Here is an 18,559-nt window from a genome sequence, read left to right as displayed (position 1 = left end):
GCCCGGCGGGAATGTTCTGTAAGAGTTTGTGGAATGAATGAATTAAGGAATGGATGTCTCTACCGTAGGCTGTGACTGCCTTGAGAGCAGGGATCACGTCTGGCCTATTTCCAGGGCTGAGAGTCAAGTACACGTAGTGTGGCTGTAATGTGTATAGAAATGCTTCATCACTATTGGTAAATAGACGCTGTCCCAAACCCCCTGAAGATCACCTGATCCTGTCATTCTAGCCTCCTACCACAGGGATCTCCTGGACCTCCCCTCTCCTTGGCCCCTGGGACCCTGCAGTCAGGGTGGTTGATGTCTATGCTGCCTCAATTTGTTAATATTTCTCGCATAGTGCCTGCTCTCTCTGTGTGTCCCCCAGAGTGACAGGACCCAGAGCACAGCAGGTACTCAGTGACTGCCAGAGACTGGAGCTGTGGGACTCTCCCCGAGGCTGTTGGGGAGCTGGGAGAGAGGGAGCACACCCAGGGTTGGGGCTGCTCTCCTCTTCCCATACCCGCTAGAGGAACTCAGCCCAAGGCAGGAGCAGTGAGGATCTACCAAGTCACGGGAGCCTGGGCAAGGACAAAGACTCACCTGTCTGGCTGGGCCCTGTGGCAGGAGAGATGGGAAGAGTACAGGAGGGGATGCAGGGACAAGGGGGCTCTTCTGGCCCTCCCCACACAGCTGAAGCTGCCTTGGTTGCATTATGTGTATGCTGATTTGTGTCCTGAGCCTCTGTCTTGAGCCATCTCTACTGGGATGAGGTTGGGGGGCGGGGGCAGGCAAATGAACCTTCACAAATCCCAAGAGGGGCCGTCGCCCACCCACACATGTCCCCACCTTCCCTCCTCCCGGTTCTCTTGAACCTGTTCCAGTCAAGCGTGTGCACCCACCACTCCACCAAATTGCTGCCAGCAAGGTCACTAATGACCCCCGCCTCACTAACTCCAATGGTTAAGTCAAAGTCCACATCTGACCTGTCAGTAGGATCACATGATTTATCATCCAAACTGGGGGACATTGTGAACAGTTATGCCGTGGAGCTGTCCCAGGCACAGTTGGACAGATGCTCACCCTGCAATGGCAGCATTTGGCACAGTTCACCACTCCCTCCCTGTAGCACTTTCTTCTGTTGGCTCCCAGGATGTCTCCCTGTTCCTCCCCTTCTCTCTGTCAGTCTCTTGCTATTTCCTCCTCATCTCCTGGATCACGATAGCTGTGGTCCCCCAGCATTTAGTCCCCAGATCTCTTCTCCATCAACAGTCACTCCCTGGTGCTGTCACCCAGTCTCAACTTTACATGCCACTCAAATTCCCAAATTGCTACCTGCAGCAGGACCTCACCCTGAACTCCTGGCCATAGGCACAGAAGCCTGCTCTGCATCTCTGCTTTATGTCTAACAGAGATTTGGGGTGTAACCTGTCCAAAAACTGATTGTAACACATCAAGGTCAGTTCCTGACCACCTCCCAAATCTGCTCTTCCTGCCGTCTTCAACTCTGAATGAAAGGAAACACCATCATTGCCTCTACCCAGGCTGAGGGCATGGTCACACTCAGTTGCTGTCTTCCCATGAACCCCATTTCTGACCCGTCAACATATTCTGTGGCCCAGCATCTCCACTGCTCCCCCTTGATCAAAGCCCCCAACTAGTCCTCTGCCGGATTATTGAAATATTCCCATAGGCCCCTCCCAACCCCAGCACCTGCCTATCTTAACGCAATAGCCAGCCAGCGTGATTTGTTTTTTCTTGAGACAAGGCCTCACTGTCACCCAGGCTGGCGTGATCATGTCTCATGGCAGCCTTGACTTCCCCAGGCTCAGGTGATCCTTCCACCTCAGACTCTTGAGTAGCTGGGACTACAGGCACATGCCAGCACGCCCAGCTAATATTTCTATTTATTTATTTATTTTTTTATTTTTGTAGAGACAGGGTTTTGCCATGTTGCCCAGGCTGATCTCGAACTTCTGGGCTCAAATGATCCAGCTGCCTCAGCCCCCCAAAGTGCTAGGATTATAGGTATGAGCCACCATGCCTGGACTTTTTTTTTTCTTTTTTCTTTTAGAGACAGGGTCTCACTCTGTCGCCCAGGCTGGAGTGTTAGTGGTGTGATCACAGCTCACGGCAGCCTTGAACTCCTGGGCTCAAGCAATCCTTCTGCCTCAGTCTCCCAAGTAGCTGGGACTACAGGCACATGCCACCATTCTTGCCTAATATTTTTAATAGTTTTTTGTAGAGATAGGATCTTGATATGTTGCCCAGGCTGCTCTTGAACCCCTGGCCTCAAGGAATCTTCCTGCCTCAGCCTCCCAAGGTGCTGAGATTACAGGCATGAACCACTGCACCCAGCCCAGAATGATCTTTTAAAACGTAAGTCAGATCATGTCACTCCTCTGCTCAAACCCTCTTAGGGGTCTCATCTCACTCACAGTAAAAACCCAAGAGAGCCTGTAGGCTCTGACTACACCTCCACCCTCTCTGACCTCGTCGGCTGCTGCTTCCTCTGCACTCACTCCACTTCAGCAACACAGGACCCCCTCATGTTCCTCCTTCCCACTAGACACGTGCTGCTGACCTCAGGGTCTTTGCACCTGCTGTTGCCTCAGCTTGAAACCCTCTTCTCCCAGTTTTGTGCACAACCCCTCTGCCCCTCACTTCAGATCTCTGTTTAAATCTCATCTTAATGACAAGGCCTTCCCTGGCTAGCCTGCATAAATGATCATTTGTAATAATGATGATAGATGGATAAACAGCAAATCCCACCATCCCCAGAACTTCCTGCCCCTTACTCTGCTTTGCTTTCTCCACTGCACTTGCCATTGTCTGACATGTTATTTGTTTATTGTCCGTGTCCCCACCTGGCAAGGACTGTACCTGTTTCTTTTTGCTGTGCCTAGAACAACACAGAGTGGAAACTCATAAATATTTGTGAAATGAAGGAATGTACATCAAATCCTCATGCACACTCAGTCACATAAGTGACTGCAGACACATGTTCGCATGCACATAGAAGCCATAGGCATATATGTAGACCCTTGGGCAGACGGACAGATTATAGGAGGTGAGGCTGAAGTGTGGACAGGGCAGACCCAAAATTAATTGAGCCAGGCCTGGGCTCAGTTTTTAATTTCATTTGGGATTAAACAGCTCTGTGCAGTAGGCTGAGACCTGAGGACCAGGGAAGGCCACCAACATGCCCCAGGTCTCATGGGAGGGGTTCCCAGGAGAGCTGAATGCGGCTGCAGGACTCCACAGCTGCCTCCCTGGACTGATTCTGAATGCCAAGACAGGGTCCTGTAGTCACCATCCATTCAGGAAAAGCAGCTGGAGCAAGAAAAGGAGGAAGGGAGGAAGGGAGGGAGGAGGCCGACATGTCTGTGGCAGCCCTAGCAGGGCTGTGCAGAGCAGTGAAGAGTTGGCAGGCTGCCAGGGCACCTAGCCAAGATGCCTGAGGGAGGACCTGTAGGCTGAGGTATGAAGGGCCAGGAGCAGGAGGGAGAGGTGAGGATGGGAGGGCCAGGGCTCCACCCTCAAACAATAATGCAGATTGCCCTCACGAGTGGGGGCAGCCTTGCCCTGCCAGTTGTGACTCCGACACTGGGTTTCAGTCACCTAGAGGTGCGTTTTTTCCCATTCCCCAGAGATGCCTTATGCCTGGGGAGTCCAAGTGCCAGGTTTGAGGCACCACTTTGTCATGAAGTAGGCTTGATAGAGTCCTCCTGGACTCTGCTTTCCTCCTCTCTAAAGTGGGGATCTTGGCCAGGCACGGTGGCTCACACCTGTAATCCCAGCACTTTGGGAGGCCGAGGTGGGTGGATCACCTGAGGTCAGGAGTTCAAGAACAGCCTGTGAAACCCCATCTCTACTAAAAATTTAAAAATTAGCCAGGTGTGGTGGCATGCACCCTGTAATCTCAGCTACTTGGGAGGCTGAGGCAGGAGAATTGCTTGAGCCGGGGAGGCAGAGGTTGCAGTGAGCCGAAATCACGCCACTGCACTCCAGCCTGGGTGACAGAAAGAAATTCCGTCTCAAAAATAAATAAATAAAATTTTTAAAATATATAAAATGGGGATCTGACTCCAGGCCTTTGCCTTGGACAGCCCTTCTACCAAGAGTGCCTTCTCTTCCCCAACACCCCAAATTCCACATGTCCAGATGCGTCCTGCGCTTTAGCTACAAATGCCATCTCAGCTCGTCCCACCCTCTGGATCTTTGCACAGGCTGTTCCCTCTGTGTGGAACTATTTTGTGCACAGCTCCTTCTCATCCTTCCAGACTTGGCCCAATGCCACCTCCTCTGAGAGGCCCTCCTTCCCTGATATCGTATCTTTAACAACGCACTCACTCCATTCCTTCCATCATTCTCTCTCCACTTCCTCCTTCTTTACTTTTCTTCTCAATGTTTACCACTCCCTGAAATTATACTGTAGATTAATTCCTCTATTATCTGTGTCCCCGTTCACGAAGGCCAGGACTTCTTTTTTTTTTTTGAGATGGAGTTTCACTTTGTCGCCCAAGCTGGAGGGCAGTGGCGCGGTCTCGGCTCACTACAACCTCCACCTCCCAGGTTCAAGCGATTTTCCTGTCTGAGCCTCCCGAGTAGCTGGGATTACAGATGCCCACCACCATGCCTGGCTAATTTTTGTATTTTTAGTAGAGATGGGGTTTCACCATGCTGACCTGGCTGGTCTCGAACTCCTGACCTAAAGTGATCCACCCGCCTTGGCCTCCCAACATGTTGGGATTACAGACTCAAGCCACCACTCTCGGCCAGAACTTCATTTTTTCTATTGCTATGTCCCCAGTGCCCAGTACATGGACTGGCATTAGAGAAGTGCTGGTAAATATATGTGGAAAGAGTGAAGGAATAACCAGAAGAAATGCATCTCTTTGCTGATAGATCGCTGAATAACTGATTGCATCTTGCTGTCTTAAACAGAAAGCGATTGTTAACTTATGTTCAATAAATGAATGAGTGAAAAGATAAAACACTGTTCTGTCTCCCTGCTTGTAGCAGACCCTCATGTTTGGTGACTGAATGAATCTCAGAGCCTCCCATCCTTGTAAAAGATGTTAGAAACAAAGAAATAAAGGAAAGGAGGGAAGGAGAGCAACAGCTGGGTGCCTGCAAACACTGGCAGATCTCCCCTTGACATGCCGCTCCATCGACCTCCACAGCCCTCTCCAGAAGTGGCAGCAGCCCCCCTCCAAATTCTCTCTCCCTTCAGCCTCTCCCCTCCTCTGCATCCCTACAGGGCTGTGATGGGCCCTGGAGCTGCTTGTTGGAGTTGGGGGAAGAGTTCCCATGGTGCACCCAGGGAAGCCTTACGCTCCAGGAAATGAAGACTTCGGAGCGGCACCTCCTCCTCACCCACAACTCCAGCCTCATTACGACCAGCCCAGGTCATAATGCGGGGAATCAAAGCCAGATCCCTGGAGGCGGCAGCACAGAGCAGGGCTTGCAGAGCAGAGCTGTCAGGGTTGGGGAGCCTCGTGCCCAGGTCCATAGAAGTCATTCTACACCCAGGCAGGGTATGTTCACAGCAGGATCATGGGTCCTCCTGGCCCCATGAGTTCAGGCTGGGCCTATAGGGAAAGAGGGAACAGCATGTTCCAGACCCCTCCCTCCATTCCTACCTATGGAGTGTGGACATTTTCCCACTGTCATAGCCCGGAACTACAGTTTAACCCCCTCACTATCATCACCCTCACTTTCCAGCAATGACTCCCCACCCTGAAACTCCTTCCATAAAGATTTTCTGGCGCAGATTCTAGAAAAAAAGCACTGGGGAATTAGGCATCTGCAAAATAGGCATAAAACAACTTTCAGAGTTGTGATTCCCATGAGTTAAAGGGACGGGCATTGCCCACTGTGATGCTGGGTTAAAGAAGGTGGTCTGCATTTCTTCCTCACTAGAGTTAGGCCACTTCCTTTGTTCTCAGGAAGATCTGGCTAGGGCCAGGTCAGCCCCCGACCCTGACCCCGCTACACACCATCTGCCCAAACACACACCCCTGTTCACAATCTAACTCCCCAAACTGGCCAGACCACTCAGCCATCATGCGCGCTCCTCTGCCTGAAATGCCCACCCTTTTCTTCCCATCTGCTCAGACGCCACCTCCTCCAGGAAGTAGCCCTGATTGTCTCCCACCTACCTTCCCTTTCCAAACACCCGAGCTCAGTCCCTTCCCTGAGCCCCACAGGTCTCAGGTTGTCCACACACAGACACTTTTATAGCCCTGATCACATGCCACCTGGCATTTAGGTTGTTATAAGAAGGGTTTCACCTTCCACCCCACTAAACTGTGAGCTTATTTACCTTGCCCCTGGCAACCGGCCCAACCTGGCAGGAAGTTGAAGCTTGGTGGAACTGAGCTGCTGCACTGAGCTGAACTGGACTCAGGGGAAGGACAAGTGGGGATTGAGCCTCTCACCTCCATGCACTCCTCTCTGTGCCTGAAATTCCTCCATTAAGCAGCATCACTGTCCCCTGTAAACACCCACATTAAGCCATTATTCATCATTATGGCTTGAGTAGGCGTTAGTCCCTCAGATCCTTTCCTGCTGAAAGCAGGATCTGATGGAGAGAGGGGAGGAGAGATGGATGGATCTGGGGACGGCAGGCTGGCCCAGGAGTGGGGAGGAAAGGGGTCTCTCGGACTGTGGGAAAGAAATGTTTTCTGGGGGAATGTGGAGGCACCAGAGGCAACCTCAGAGGGGTTGTGACCCTGCCTGGAGTCACTGGGGGTGTCTCCAAGCCAGGCCCTCTGGGACTCATGTGCTCTATCCCTAGAAGCTGGTGCGGGGGTAGGAGCACATCAGAGGGCCTTCCCTTGGTGCTTGTTTCAGATGGAATGACCTGTCTGCGGCGCGATGGATAGGAAGGCAGGCGTATTGGGTAGTGAGCTGGGTGCTGGACTTCTGTACACCGAGGAGGCCTGGGTCTTGGGGGCTCTTGAAGATGTCTTCTAGAAGCACCTGGGGTGGGGGATTTCTGGGGCTGAGTAGGGCTGGAGACATCGTCAGCCAGGTCAGGGGCGCCACCTACTAGGGTCTCTGCTTGTGTGGGCATGAAGGCTGAGCTGGGGAGGGCCTGTGAGAAAGGCGCAGGAGGTTGGGAGAGCAGGGGCGTGTGATGCCAGGTGAAAGGAGAGGCTGCGGTGTGCGGGAGAGGGCGCCTACTAGACTATGGGCTCCAAGAAGAGGGGACCACTGTGAGTCGCTATGGTGCCTGTCCCACCCTGCACAGTACCAGGCATACAGAAGGTGTTTAGTTAGTACCTACAAGAGGAAAGATAGACTCAACTTGCCCACCCTCCCTACACAGAAGCCCCATCTGATGATTTCTTGTTTCTCTTGCAGGCTCCTGATGGAAGGGGAAGGCCCCTAATCCTGGCGGGATCTGCCTGCCTCAACCCGCATCCTCTCTGCGCAGGAACCATGGCGCTTCCCCGACGCTGGAGCTGTCCAGGCGCTGCCTGGTGATCCGCACGCGACGCGGCGAGGGGGGCGCGGGCGGGGACCCCGGGGGCTGTCCATGCCCCGGATGCGGCCGCGCCCCCTCCCCCTCCAGCCGGGCACCCCCGAGGCTGGGCGGCGTTCAGGGCCGCGGGCCTGTCCGGGTGCCCCGTCGGGGTCGACATCCCGGCGGCCACGCTGAGGCCACCATGTGACACGGCGCCGCATCGTTGTGCGACCGAGCAGCGGCGCCCTGGTGCCTCCCGTCCATGCTCCTGGGCCCCGGCCCCGCGCAGGCCAAGCATGAGGCCGAGGCCCGAAGGTAGGGGACTCCGGGCAGGAGCCGCGTTGTCCCCCGCGCTACTGATGCTGCTGCTGCTGCTGCCGCCGCCGCCGACGCTGCTGGGGCGCCTGTGGGCAGCGGGCACGCCCGCGCCGTCGGCGCCTGGAGCACGGCAGGACGGCGCGCTGGGAGCCGGCCGCGTCAAACGCGGCTGGGTGTGGAACCAGTTCTTCGTGGTGGAGGAGTACACGGGCACGGAGCCCCTGTACGTGGGCAAGGTAAAGTGGGGCCCCACTCCAACTCCAGATCCCAGGACCCTGAGGACACCCACTGGTAGATACAAGAAACCCTAGTTCACCTTTCCTTTTAAATCCACGTTTCATGTGCCTCCTTCTGCTCCCTGGCCAAAGACTGATAAGGGAGTCCACAGCCCCACTCCCACTCTGCCCCGTGGCCTCCTCTCCTCCCCCTCATCTTAGAGAGAGCCCAGCAGGCAATCCCAGCCCATCCTGTAGCTAGATGCATGCGGGATTTAGGAACGAGTTTGCAAATCTGGTCCTCTCACACACATACTCTAGCCACTCTGCTTAAAATTCTTCAGCAGCTCCCGATGCACTTGGGGTCTAGCCCAAATTCTATCCATTGACTACAAAGATCTGGCTCCTCCTCCAGCCTCATCTCCTGCCACACTCTCTGAGTTTCAGCCTCACTGCCCTTCTGTTGCGCTTCTGAAAGTCAGTCAATGCCCCATGCACACTCCTGCCACTGCCCCTTTGCCTAAGTTGTTTCTCCCGCTGAACTGCTCTTTCCTGCTCCTTCCAATGATGACCTGACACTCACACTACAGCTCCAATGCCACTTTCTCAGAGAAACCCTTCCTGCCCACACCAGACTAGGACAGATCTGCTGTCACATCCCCCTTGAGGTCCCAGCATCTTTCCTTCATAACACTTTAATTATGCATGTGTTTATTTGATTGTGCAATTAATGTGTGTCTTTCCTATTAGACCATGTTTGTTTTGCTGGCCATGAAATCCCCAGTGCCTAGCACAGACATTGCTTGCAAATGGTTCATTAAGTGAATAAATGAATGAATGAATGAAACTACTTTCTCAAACTCTCTGAGTAAATGCTGGTAAATCTGGCTGAAGATCTGTGCCACAAGAGTATAAGGAGCTGAGAAGGACTTTTATTCATCCATTCAATTCCTGAGCCCCTTGTGGGGCCCGAGTGTGATGCTAGGGAGAAAAGGCGAGTGAGATCCAGCCTCTGCCAGTTTGGGATCCCCAGAGTGGCAGAGGCACCCTGGTGCATAAAAAGCTTCACGAGTCAGCACTGGGCACTGAGTAGGCAATCATTAAATAGTATATTTTGTCTGGCTTCATGGAGGAGAAAACACCTGAACTGGGTTTTGACGTAGGTGTAGGAGTTCATCAGGCTGGTGGGAAAGAGGACGTAACCTATGCAAAGACTTGGAGGCCTGAAAATAGCTGGTTTGCTCAGAGCCTTGTCAGCAGTTGAGGTGTTGAAGTGGAGGGTGATTGTAGGGCATGAAAGTGGGGTGGTGCCCCGGGACAGTATCTGGCTTTTGTTAAGGCCAATTAGCTTTCCAGGAAGTCTTGGTCAGCAATGTGGGTGGGTAAAGACAACTCCAGAGCTTCCTGTGTGCTTAAATGAGTCTGAGAACTAGGAGGCAGTTCTGAGGCTCAGAGATCAGGATCCTTGACAAGGAGAGAAGGAAAGTCTAGATGTAAACCTTTGGGTTTGCCTTGCAGGAAGCTCATATTTTCTCTGGTCTAGACACAGTAATCCCTGGCCCAAAGCTACTTTCCCTTCCATACATATGGCTGAATGAATGAATGAATGATTCCCACGAATTAAGCTGAGCAAGGATTTGACAGACAGAGCTCAGATAGGTTCAAGGCCTTGCTCAAGATCATCCAGCAACCTAGTGGCAAAGCTTAGGACTCCTGACTCCCAGTCAGGTGTGGGAGATGGTGGCGCTGGTAGAATGGGGTGAGGGCTGGGGATGGAGTGACCAAGGCTGCTATATGATAGGTAGTAGCCAAAGGTGAAATCGCTAAGAATGAAGGCTTTGGAGGCAGACAAACCTGAGTTTGAGGCCTGGTTCTGCCAACCCCTTCACTGTGTGACCTTGAACAAGTTCCTTTGCCGCCCCAACACTCAGTCTCTTCATCTGTAAAAATAGGAGCTCAGAGAGCCGGCTTCCTAAGGTTGTTGAAGATTAAAGAAGAAAACAGAGCACGTAAAGTGTTCAGCCTGCGGCTTGTTTGTTGTTGCTGTTTTTTAGTATTCCCATATAAAGTACTTAACCCTTAAACTGCAAGGTAGAAATCATCATTCCCTTTGGTAGGTAAAGAAACTGAAGTAACAGAGGGCAAAGTCATAGTCATGGGTGAGTGGCATGGCCAAGACTTGAATCTGTGTGAGTCAAAGTGTTTGTTGCTGGTGGTGGCGGCGGTGGTTTTGTTTTTGTTTTTGTTTTTTGAGACAGAAACTTGCTCTGTTGCCTAGGCGGGAGTGCAGTGACACGATCTCAGTTCACAGCAACCTCCACTGCCGGGTTCAAGCGATTCTCCTGCCTCAGCTTCCCAAGTAGCTGGGATTATACCATGCCCAGCTAATGTTTGTATTTTTAGTAGAGATGAGCCTTCACCATGTTGGCCAGTCTGGCCTTGAACTCCTGACCTCAAGTGATCCACCTGCCTCGGCCTCACAAAGTGCTGGGAGTACAGGCGTGAGCCACCGAGCCTGGCTCCCTGAGTTGAAGCTTTTAAGCCCCCAACAGAGAAAGAGAAGAGGCCAATCCCAGCCTGATTTTCCAGACCCCTCTGAGACTCCCAGACCTGGGAAAAGGCCTTTGGTCCAGGAAAACCTCGGAGACACAGGAAAGGACTGATGCATCTGCCTAAATGTAAGAGGAAGTGGTCATCTCAGGCACTTCAGCCCTGCTGTCCGCCCAGCAGCTAGGGCTCTGCAAAAGCCTCCCCAGCCACCCACATCCTGAAAAGATGAGAAAACCAGCTTCTGACTCACGCTTTCATCTGCCCCTACCTAGCCTTTATCACCTCAACAGCATAAACTGACCCCACCCCCATCTCAGGGAACCACAGTCTATAAGCAGGGGAGGGCCCTGTAGCTCCCTTCATTGGAAGGAGGGGAAACTGAGGCCCAGAGGCAGAGAAGATCATGCCAAGGCTATACAGCAACATAGCTGCAGAACCAACCCAAGAAACTAGGTCTCCTAACACAATCTCCATGCTCACTTCAAGAGCTTCATATTAAGCAGCTGCCAGGAGTCAAGCACTGTGCGGGCCCAGGGCCCTTTCTGTTTCCCCCAGAAACCTCTCCCCACAATTGCCACTGCTGTTGGGACTTGTCACCCTCCTCCTCTATCACCTTCACCCAGAGCCCCTGCCCTGCTCTCTTACCCTCAAGGCCATCTCCAGAAAAGCACTCCATCCAGGGAGGGAGAGGTTTCATCTCTTCGCAAATATTTGCCCAATGTGCACTTTCTTATGAGAGGTGGCATTGTGTGTGGTTAAAGGGCCACCTGGAGCTGTACTGCCTGGGCTCAATTCCCAGCTCGGCTGCTTATGATCTTCCTAACTTTGGGCACTTTACAGTTGTCCCTCGGTATCTCTCGATGGGGGATTGGTTCCAGGACCTCCCGTGAATACCAAAACCCAATATAAAATAGCAGAGCATTTGCACATAACCTATGCACATCCTCCCATACACTTTAAATCATCTCTAGAGTATTGATAATACCTAATACAGTGTAAACACTATGCAAATAGTTGTTATACTATATTGTTTAGAGAAGGACAAGAAAAATGTCTGTACATATTCGGTACAGACCCAATTTTGTTTCTGAATGTTTTTGATCCTTGGTCGGTTGCATTCACTGATGTGGAACCCATGGATACAGAGGGCTGACTGTATTCACCCTCTCTGTGCCTCAGTTTCCTTATCTGTTAAGTGAGGCTATTACTAGGACCCAGCTCAAAGGCTGGCCTTGGGGAGTCAATGAGTTAGTATTTATCAAGAACCTAGAATACTTGCTGGGTCCTGGCACATGCTCAGTAAGTATTCATTTTTATTATTGTTAAGTCTCACCTCGTAAGTCTCACTATTATTGAGAGTTCCACTATCTTGAGTGTACCATCTAACTACAAACTCCCACCTCAAATCCCAAAAAGTCTTTTTGGCAACTTAACGTTATAGCTTCTTACCACTAAGTGGGGGGAAGTTTGTCATTAGCCCACCCCTCCCCACCCTAGGAATATGAGCTTGGGCTTTTAAAAGCCACCTGTCCCCTTTCCAGCTGAGTCCCTCGTATGTACGAGTGCTTGTGTGGGCACACACGTGAATGCAAACACACACTCTCATACCACGCTCTCTCACTCTTCAGGAAGAAAGGACTTCACCACGGTTTCAGTTAATTCACTGCTTCCTGGTTCCCCCCACCCCAGGGAGCCGCTCGGAGCATCCGTCCTTGTCGAATTCTAAAGGTAGCTTAGCAACAGCACCATCCGCAGAGTGAACCCCAGGCGCCCGACGGTAACCTATTTTACAACCACCTCCTCCATCACTCGCCGCCAGGCTTCTGTCAGCACCCACAGGAACTGCTGGGCCCCGCGGTTGTCGCCCAGGCCCCACACGAACAGCTCCTTCTGTGGCCCTGCCCCCATTGGCAACCCTGGCGCACCTCTCCCCGACCTTCTCATGACACCCACCCTCAAAGCAACCTCCCAGCATTTCCATAAAATCTGGGTACTCTGACTAATCCCTTTTCCGAACTGTAATTTCCCCCGAGGCTTCTGTCAGCTGGATGTGGATTTTGTAGGATTTTTAATTTTTTTAAAAAAAGATAGAATTATGGGGTCAGCACTTATGACCAACTCCTGTAGGCGGTGAGATCTATTTTAGATATACGGCAGGATTAAAGTGGGGAGGAGAGCAGATTTAATTAAGTTGCTAATATTTAAAGAAAATTGATGAACTCCTGGTTTACGAGTAGCACGGTTGTGAACAGACCCCTCATTCCGGGGAGGCTTTTTATTTGATTTGCTTTCCGTTTAAATCCTGGACTCATTTTATTTGCGTAGCCGCACTGTCCGTTTAATTGTCTTTAATAAGGAAAACGTACCTCTGCTCGCATTTAATTTTGATTTAATTAGGAGGAAGTAATTAATGGCTTCATAAATCCCATTTTTCAGCCCCCTGGGATGAGAAACCATCACTCTTGTGTTTTTCGTGTTGTTTATGATCAAGGGATGGGGCTTGAGGGGGATTTCTCCTCCAAGGCTGGCCACACTTGATGTGGTAGAAAGAACTCTGAATGTTGTGTCAGGCTTTGGGGCCGTCTCTCATTACCTGTGTGACTTTAGGTGGGGTTTAGACCCTCTCTGGTCCTCAATTTGCCCACCTACACAATGGGGAGAGATTAAGTTCTGATGCACAAGATGAGACATCAATGAGATAGCGGTAAAGGGTCTAGAACTGTGCCTGGAGTGTTTTAAGTTCCCAGCGATTGTCCATGTGTACCTGGGATTTAAGAGTGGCTGAATTCTCCAGAAATCCCAGAAGACAACTGGGGGAGTCTGATGACAGTTGTATACTTTATTATTCATGTATTCAATACGTTTGATGCTGTGACCCGTGCTGGGTGCTGGGGAGTTGGAATAAACAGCCAGATGCTTGACCCTCAAGGAGCTTGCAAACTCACACTCACGTGCACACACACACATACACACACACACGCACACACATTCAACTTTCCCACCCCCTGTATTTTCTCTGCAGCCATTGTCAGGGTACCTAGTGTGTGCCAGGCACAGAGAGTTCTGACATAGACAAACCTAACTTAGTCCATACCTTGAGGCCCGTGACAGCTGGGGACACAGATGGGCAACACTAGAAGTTACAGGAGGGTGTGGAGTGGAGGGGTTTGTGTATGGGGCAGGAACGGAGCAGGTGAGGTCTCTTCAACCAAATGAGAGGGCATCTAAGAGGGCTGCCTGGAGGAGGAAACAAGCTGAGTTTGAAAGACAAGAAGGCATTGATTGGATCATGGCCCCTAGATCTCCAGTGGGTCAGGATTTGAATCTGTGTGGTTCTTGTATCAGGAGATAGGGGATGAACTAGGTGACCCCTCAACCCCTCCTGAGACCAGCACAGGAAAAGGAGAGGGAACTAATTTACATTGAGCACCTACTAAGTGCAGGGAGCTTCCATATATTATCTTATGAATCTTCAGAATGTATGTGGTGAAGCAATATTAGCCCCATTTACAGATGAGAAAACTGAGGCTCAGGGAAGGGTAGCCACTTGCCCAGGGGCGTGCACAGGTTGCTGGCAAAGCTGAAGCTGGTACAGAGCTGATTCTGACTCCAAAGCACGTAATCTTTCCTGATGTGTGGCTTGAGGTTCTTTTCCAAATGGTAAAATGGAGGCTTAGAGAGAAGAGGTCACCGATGACTGTGGCCTGCAGGGCACAGGGCAAAAGACTGGTGTCAAGGCCACTGTCCAAGCTGTGCAGCCCAGTGGCCACCCGGTAGCCCACTCCTTCCCCTTTTCTCCCTCATCCTCTGCTACAGGCATTATAAGCAGACTAGCCAGACTCCCAGAGACTGCAGAGAAACCAAACTGGACTTTGGAGTCAAACAGACCTGCGGCCATCTCAGTCTCTTCACCTGGAAAATAGGGATACATTTGCAAACCCCACAAAGTCAAGCTCAATTTCTGCAGATGGCCTGTAACACATGTCTGACACATAGTGGGTGCTCAATAAATGAGAGCACTATCTTCCATCCTCCACTCACAGCTGAGAGTCCTGAGAAATATCTTCTTAGGGCAGAGCCAGAGGCATTCCCCCTTCACTCTGGAGCCAGGACCCAGGCAGGCAGGGCAGGCAGCCCCAGCTGGGCCTGAATTCGTAACTCCCAGATCTTAGCTCCTGCCCAGGCCGATTGCCCCTGTCTGACTCTGCAGTCCCCAGAGAGCAGCCAGTAGGCCCCAGGGTGAGCTCTGCATCATATTCCACAGAAGATGACATCACCACTAGGCTGTACTCCCTCCTCTCCATTCCTCACTCATAAGTGAGCCCTGCCTGGGGTCTGAATTAAAACGTCAAGGGCTGCAGAGATGTGATGGAGAGCCAGGAGATGGAAAGGGAAGGAAACAACCATTAGCAGAGTGCTTAGGTCAATGTAAACATGCTCTCATCTAATCCTCCCCACACCTGTGCCAAGTAGGGCTCGGTCTGATTTCTCAGGTGGAAACACAGGGGCTCAGAGAGGTAAAATTGACAAACCCATGGTCCCAACATTAGTGAGTAGTAGAGTCAGGAGAGTACTTCCCGCAGTTAGCCATGTGACACAGCACATGACTCCCCCTCTCTGTGCCTCAGTTTTCTAACCTGAGAAATGGGAATGATAATGTTTCACAGGGCAATGATGAAGACTAATAAGATTATAGCTGTTAAGCATCTCTTCGAATGGTGTCTATTCTATCACACTGCTCAGAAGTGTTTGCTAATGAAATAAGCTGACAACAGATCAGACTGGGAAGCAGGTAGAAGCACCCCAAAAGGGAACAGAATCACCCCCTCTCATCCCATCTCCCCTGGGGCAATGGTAGAAAAAAATGTATAAACAGCAAACAGGAGAGACAGGTCTCCTCATCCTCAGCACTGCCAATGATTCAGGGCCGATGTCCTGAAATAATTTTATTGGGGGCATTAAACTGAGTTATGAGGTTTTTACAATCCAGCCACTTATGAGAAATCTATTAACAGTAACTGGACAGGAAGAAGGCTTCTCAGTGGAGCCCAGGACGGGCATTAATTGGGGCAATCTATAACAGGACGGGGACCCGGAAAGGTTCCACCAGACGCCTCCATTTAGTCCCCGCAATTTCTGCTGAGAATCAGCAGACTCGCCAAAAAGAGAGAGATGCCCATTAATCGGCTAATGAAATATGAAAATGTTTATGGGCCATTCAATCTTCCAAATGGCACTTCTATAATCCACCTTTCAGACACAAAGTTCTACCAGCAGAATTTATACCCCGGCTCCTCCTGCGTGGCAGGGGATGGGCTTTTATCCCCCTTCGTGATGACTTCATGGGCACCTGTTCTCCTGCTGAGTGGGCTGGGGTTCACAGCACCCCAGCCGGAAAGGAACTTTAGGGATTCTCTCATTCACACTCCATCTCCATGGAAGCTTAGAGAGGAGCAGGGACCTGCCCAAAGCCATTAGCTTCATCGGAATGGATTTTCCTCTGTGCGAAGCTGCCTGGGAGATTTGGGCATTGGAAGATAAGGACTTAGGTGTTTCTGATTGCAAGAAAACAGACTTCTTGCTGGTTCCTCACCCAAGAGATCTCAGGGCAGTGAAAACAGCCTGGAATCTGGAGCCTAATAGTGCCTAGATTAAACCCTGGTTATATATAGCTAACATTTAGTAATAATATAATAATAACGATAGCTACCATTTATTGGGCACTCATTATGTCTCAGACAGGGCTGATTTTCAGCTAGTACAAACTGGTATAGTTGTACTGGTTGTTAAAACCATGAAAAACCTCCATACTTGAAGTAAATAGTCCCTTTCCTCTCCCTCGCCCCAACTCTCTCAGCCCCTTGGGCCTCTCTGTGATCCAGCAACCAAAGGGTTCCTGCCTGGCCCAGCAGGGATCCTGCTACAGTACCACTGCCTGGGCAGTGCACCCACCATGCTGGCTGTTAAATATTGTAAATGTCACCTGGTAACACCTGCTAAGGGCTTTGTGTGGATTCTCAACTCAGCAAACCCCTCAGTACCTCTGGGAGGAAGATGCTAATATGATTCCCGTGTTACAGATGAAGCAACTGAGAGCCAGAGAGGCAAAGTGATGGGTGAGGATGCACAGGGAGATGTCAGAGCCAAGGCTGGGCCAGGTTGCACTGTCTCTCCCCTCCCCTGGACTCCTCTCCGGAGGCTTTAGATGGAATGGGAAAGCCCAGTGTGGAGTCAGACCAGCTCTTCCAGTGGCCTGACCTTGAAGAACCCATCCCACTTCTCCAATCTTCATTAGGAAATGGGGGAAAAAATCTGTAAAATAAAGATAGCAAAACCTACTCTAGCAGGTTTTTTTAAAAAAGTATCTTGAACTAGAAAAGTACATAAATTGCTTAGCCAGTGCCTAGCACATAGAAGGTGCTCTTTCAATTGACATCCCTTCCTCCTGTCTCCCTTCACTCCCTGCCATGTGCCATGTCTTGAGCCTGGTTCGCCATATACCAAGATGAGGAAGATGCCACCCCAACCTCCTGTGGTGCAGAGTCTAGGGAGCGGTGGACCTGTAATTCACAGTGAGCTCATGGACCAGCAGCCTGGAAGTTTATTAGAAATGCAAAGTCTGAGGCCTGGCCCCAGACCTACTGAGTCAGAATCTGCATTTTAACAAGATCCCCAGGTGAACTGCATGCACATTAGAGTTTGAGAAGTGTTGGCTACAGCCATCCTACAAGGCTGAACATGATCACGATGGCTTGATGTACTGAGAGATCCCAGAGGTGGGGAGAGACTGAGGATCCAGAAAAGCTTTCTGAAAGAGGTGGCATTTTTGTTGCACTTTGCAAGATGAGTAGACTTTCCAAGGGCAGAGAACCAAGGACAGGACTCAAGGCAGGATCGTCAGGGCTGTGCTGCTAAAGGGGAGAGAGCTGTGGAAGTGGTGCTGGACTTCTTTGTGAAGGCAATGGGAAGCCACTGGAGGATCGTAAGCAGGGAGGCCATGTTCAGATCTGCCTCCAAGGCTGATAACTCTGAATGCAGAGGGGAAGGTAGAGTCCAGGGACAGGGAGGACCCCAGAGGACTGAGGAAACACTCCAGGCCCGGGATGTAAGTGAGCGTGGCTGCTGGGCCTCAGTGTCCTCACTAAAGATGTGTATGTGTTGGAGAAGAGATGGGCTTAGGAATAGGCACCCAGGAATAGGCATGGGACAGTGAAGCCAAGAAGAAAGTCCTCCTCAGCCTCCACCTTGCCTTCTTCTCTGCCTCCCCAGATCCACTCCGACTCTGACGAGGGTGACGGGGCCATCAAGTACACCATCTCAGGCGAGGGTGCTGGGACCATTTTCCTGATCGACGAGCTGACAGGCGACATTCATGCCATGGAGCGCCTGGATCGCGAGCAGAAAACCTTCTACACGCTGCGGGCCCAGGCTCGGGATCGCGCCACCAACCGCCTACTGGAGCCCGAGTCGGAGTTCATCATCAAGGTGCAGGACATCAATGACAGTGAGCCCCGCTTCCTGCACGGCCCCTATATTGGCAGCGTGGCCGAACTCTCACCCACAGGTGGGCTGTGGGCCCTGGGAGTGGGGAGTGGGATCAAGGTGATCCCCAAGGGGAGTGGAGCCTGCTGGGAAGGGGAGTAGCTGATCCTCTGGGGAGGGACAGGAAAGTGCCTGCTGACCCAGGATACAGGGTACAGATGTGAGCTCAAGTGCCCCCTGGGGTCAAGCATGGTCCTGGACAAAACCACACACATGACCTCAGCCACTTCCACGGACACAGCCCCCCCATGAATGTGGACCTGCGTGTGGACACAGTAATGCCCTCAGACATGCTCATACAGCCACACCCAGTCACATATGTAGACACAGCCACAGATCTGGACATGCCACATGCACAAGCCCAGCCCCGCATATAACTCACCACTACAGTGATATACAACCCCATTCATAGATCCAGTCCCCAACACAGGCACAGCTGGACAGAGTCACACACACAGGCACAGCTGGACAGAGTCACACA

The 18,559-nt window shown here is 51.4% G+C and overlaps 1 protein-coding gene across 1 annotated transcript in view; it reads left to right on the top strand.

Moving 5' to 3' along the window:
• Positions 1-18,559, top strand: part of CDH22 (cadherin 22) — a 139,430-nt gene that overhangs the window by 49,921 nt on the left and 70,950 nt on the right. Inside the window, exons 2-3 of the mRNA XM_023197094.1 lie at positions 7,351-8,007; positions 17,806-18,100. Coding sequence (XP_023052862.1) covers positions 7,750-8,007; positions 17,806-18,100 — 553 coding nt within the window. The 5' untranslated portion in view covers positions 7,351-7,749. The remainder of the gene's footprint in view (positions 1-7,350; positions 8,008-17,805; positions 18,101-18,559) is intronic.

This window comes from Piliocolobus tephrosceles, chromosome 20 (assembly GCF_002776525.5).
Source record: "Piliocolobus tephrosceles isolate RC106 chromosome 20, ASM277652v3, whole genome shotgun sequence".
Classification (NCBI taxonomy): domain Eukaryota; kingdom Metazoa; phylum Chordata; class Mammalia; order Primates; family Cercopithecidae; genus Piliocolobus; species Piliocolobus tephrosceles.
Note: the sequence above shows the minus strand (reverse complement) of the source record. Positions and strands in the feature narration are given on the sequence as shown.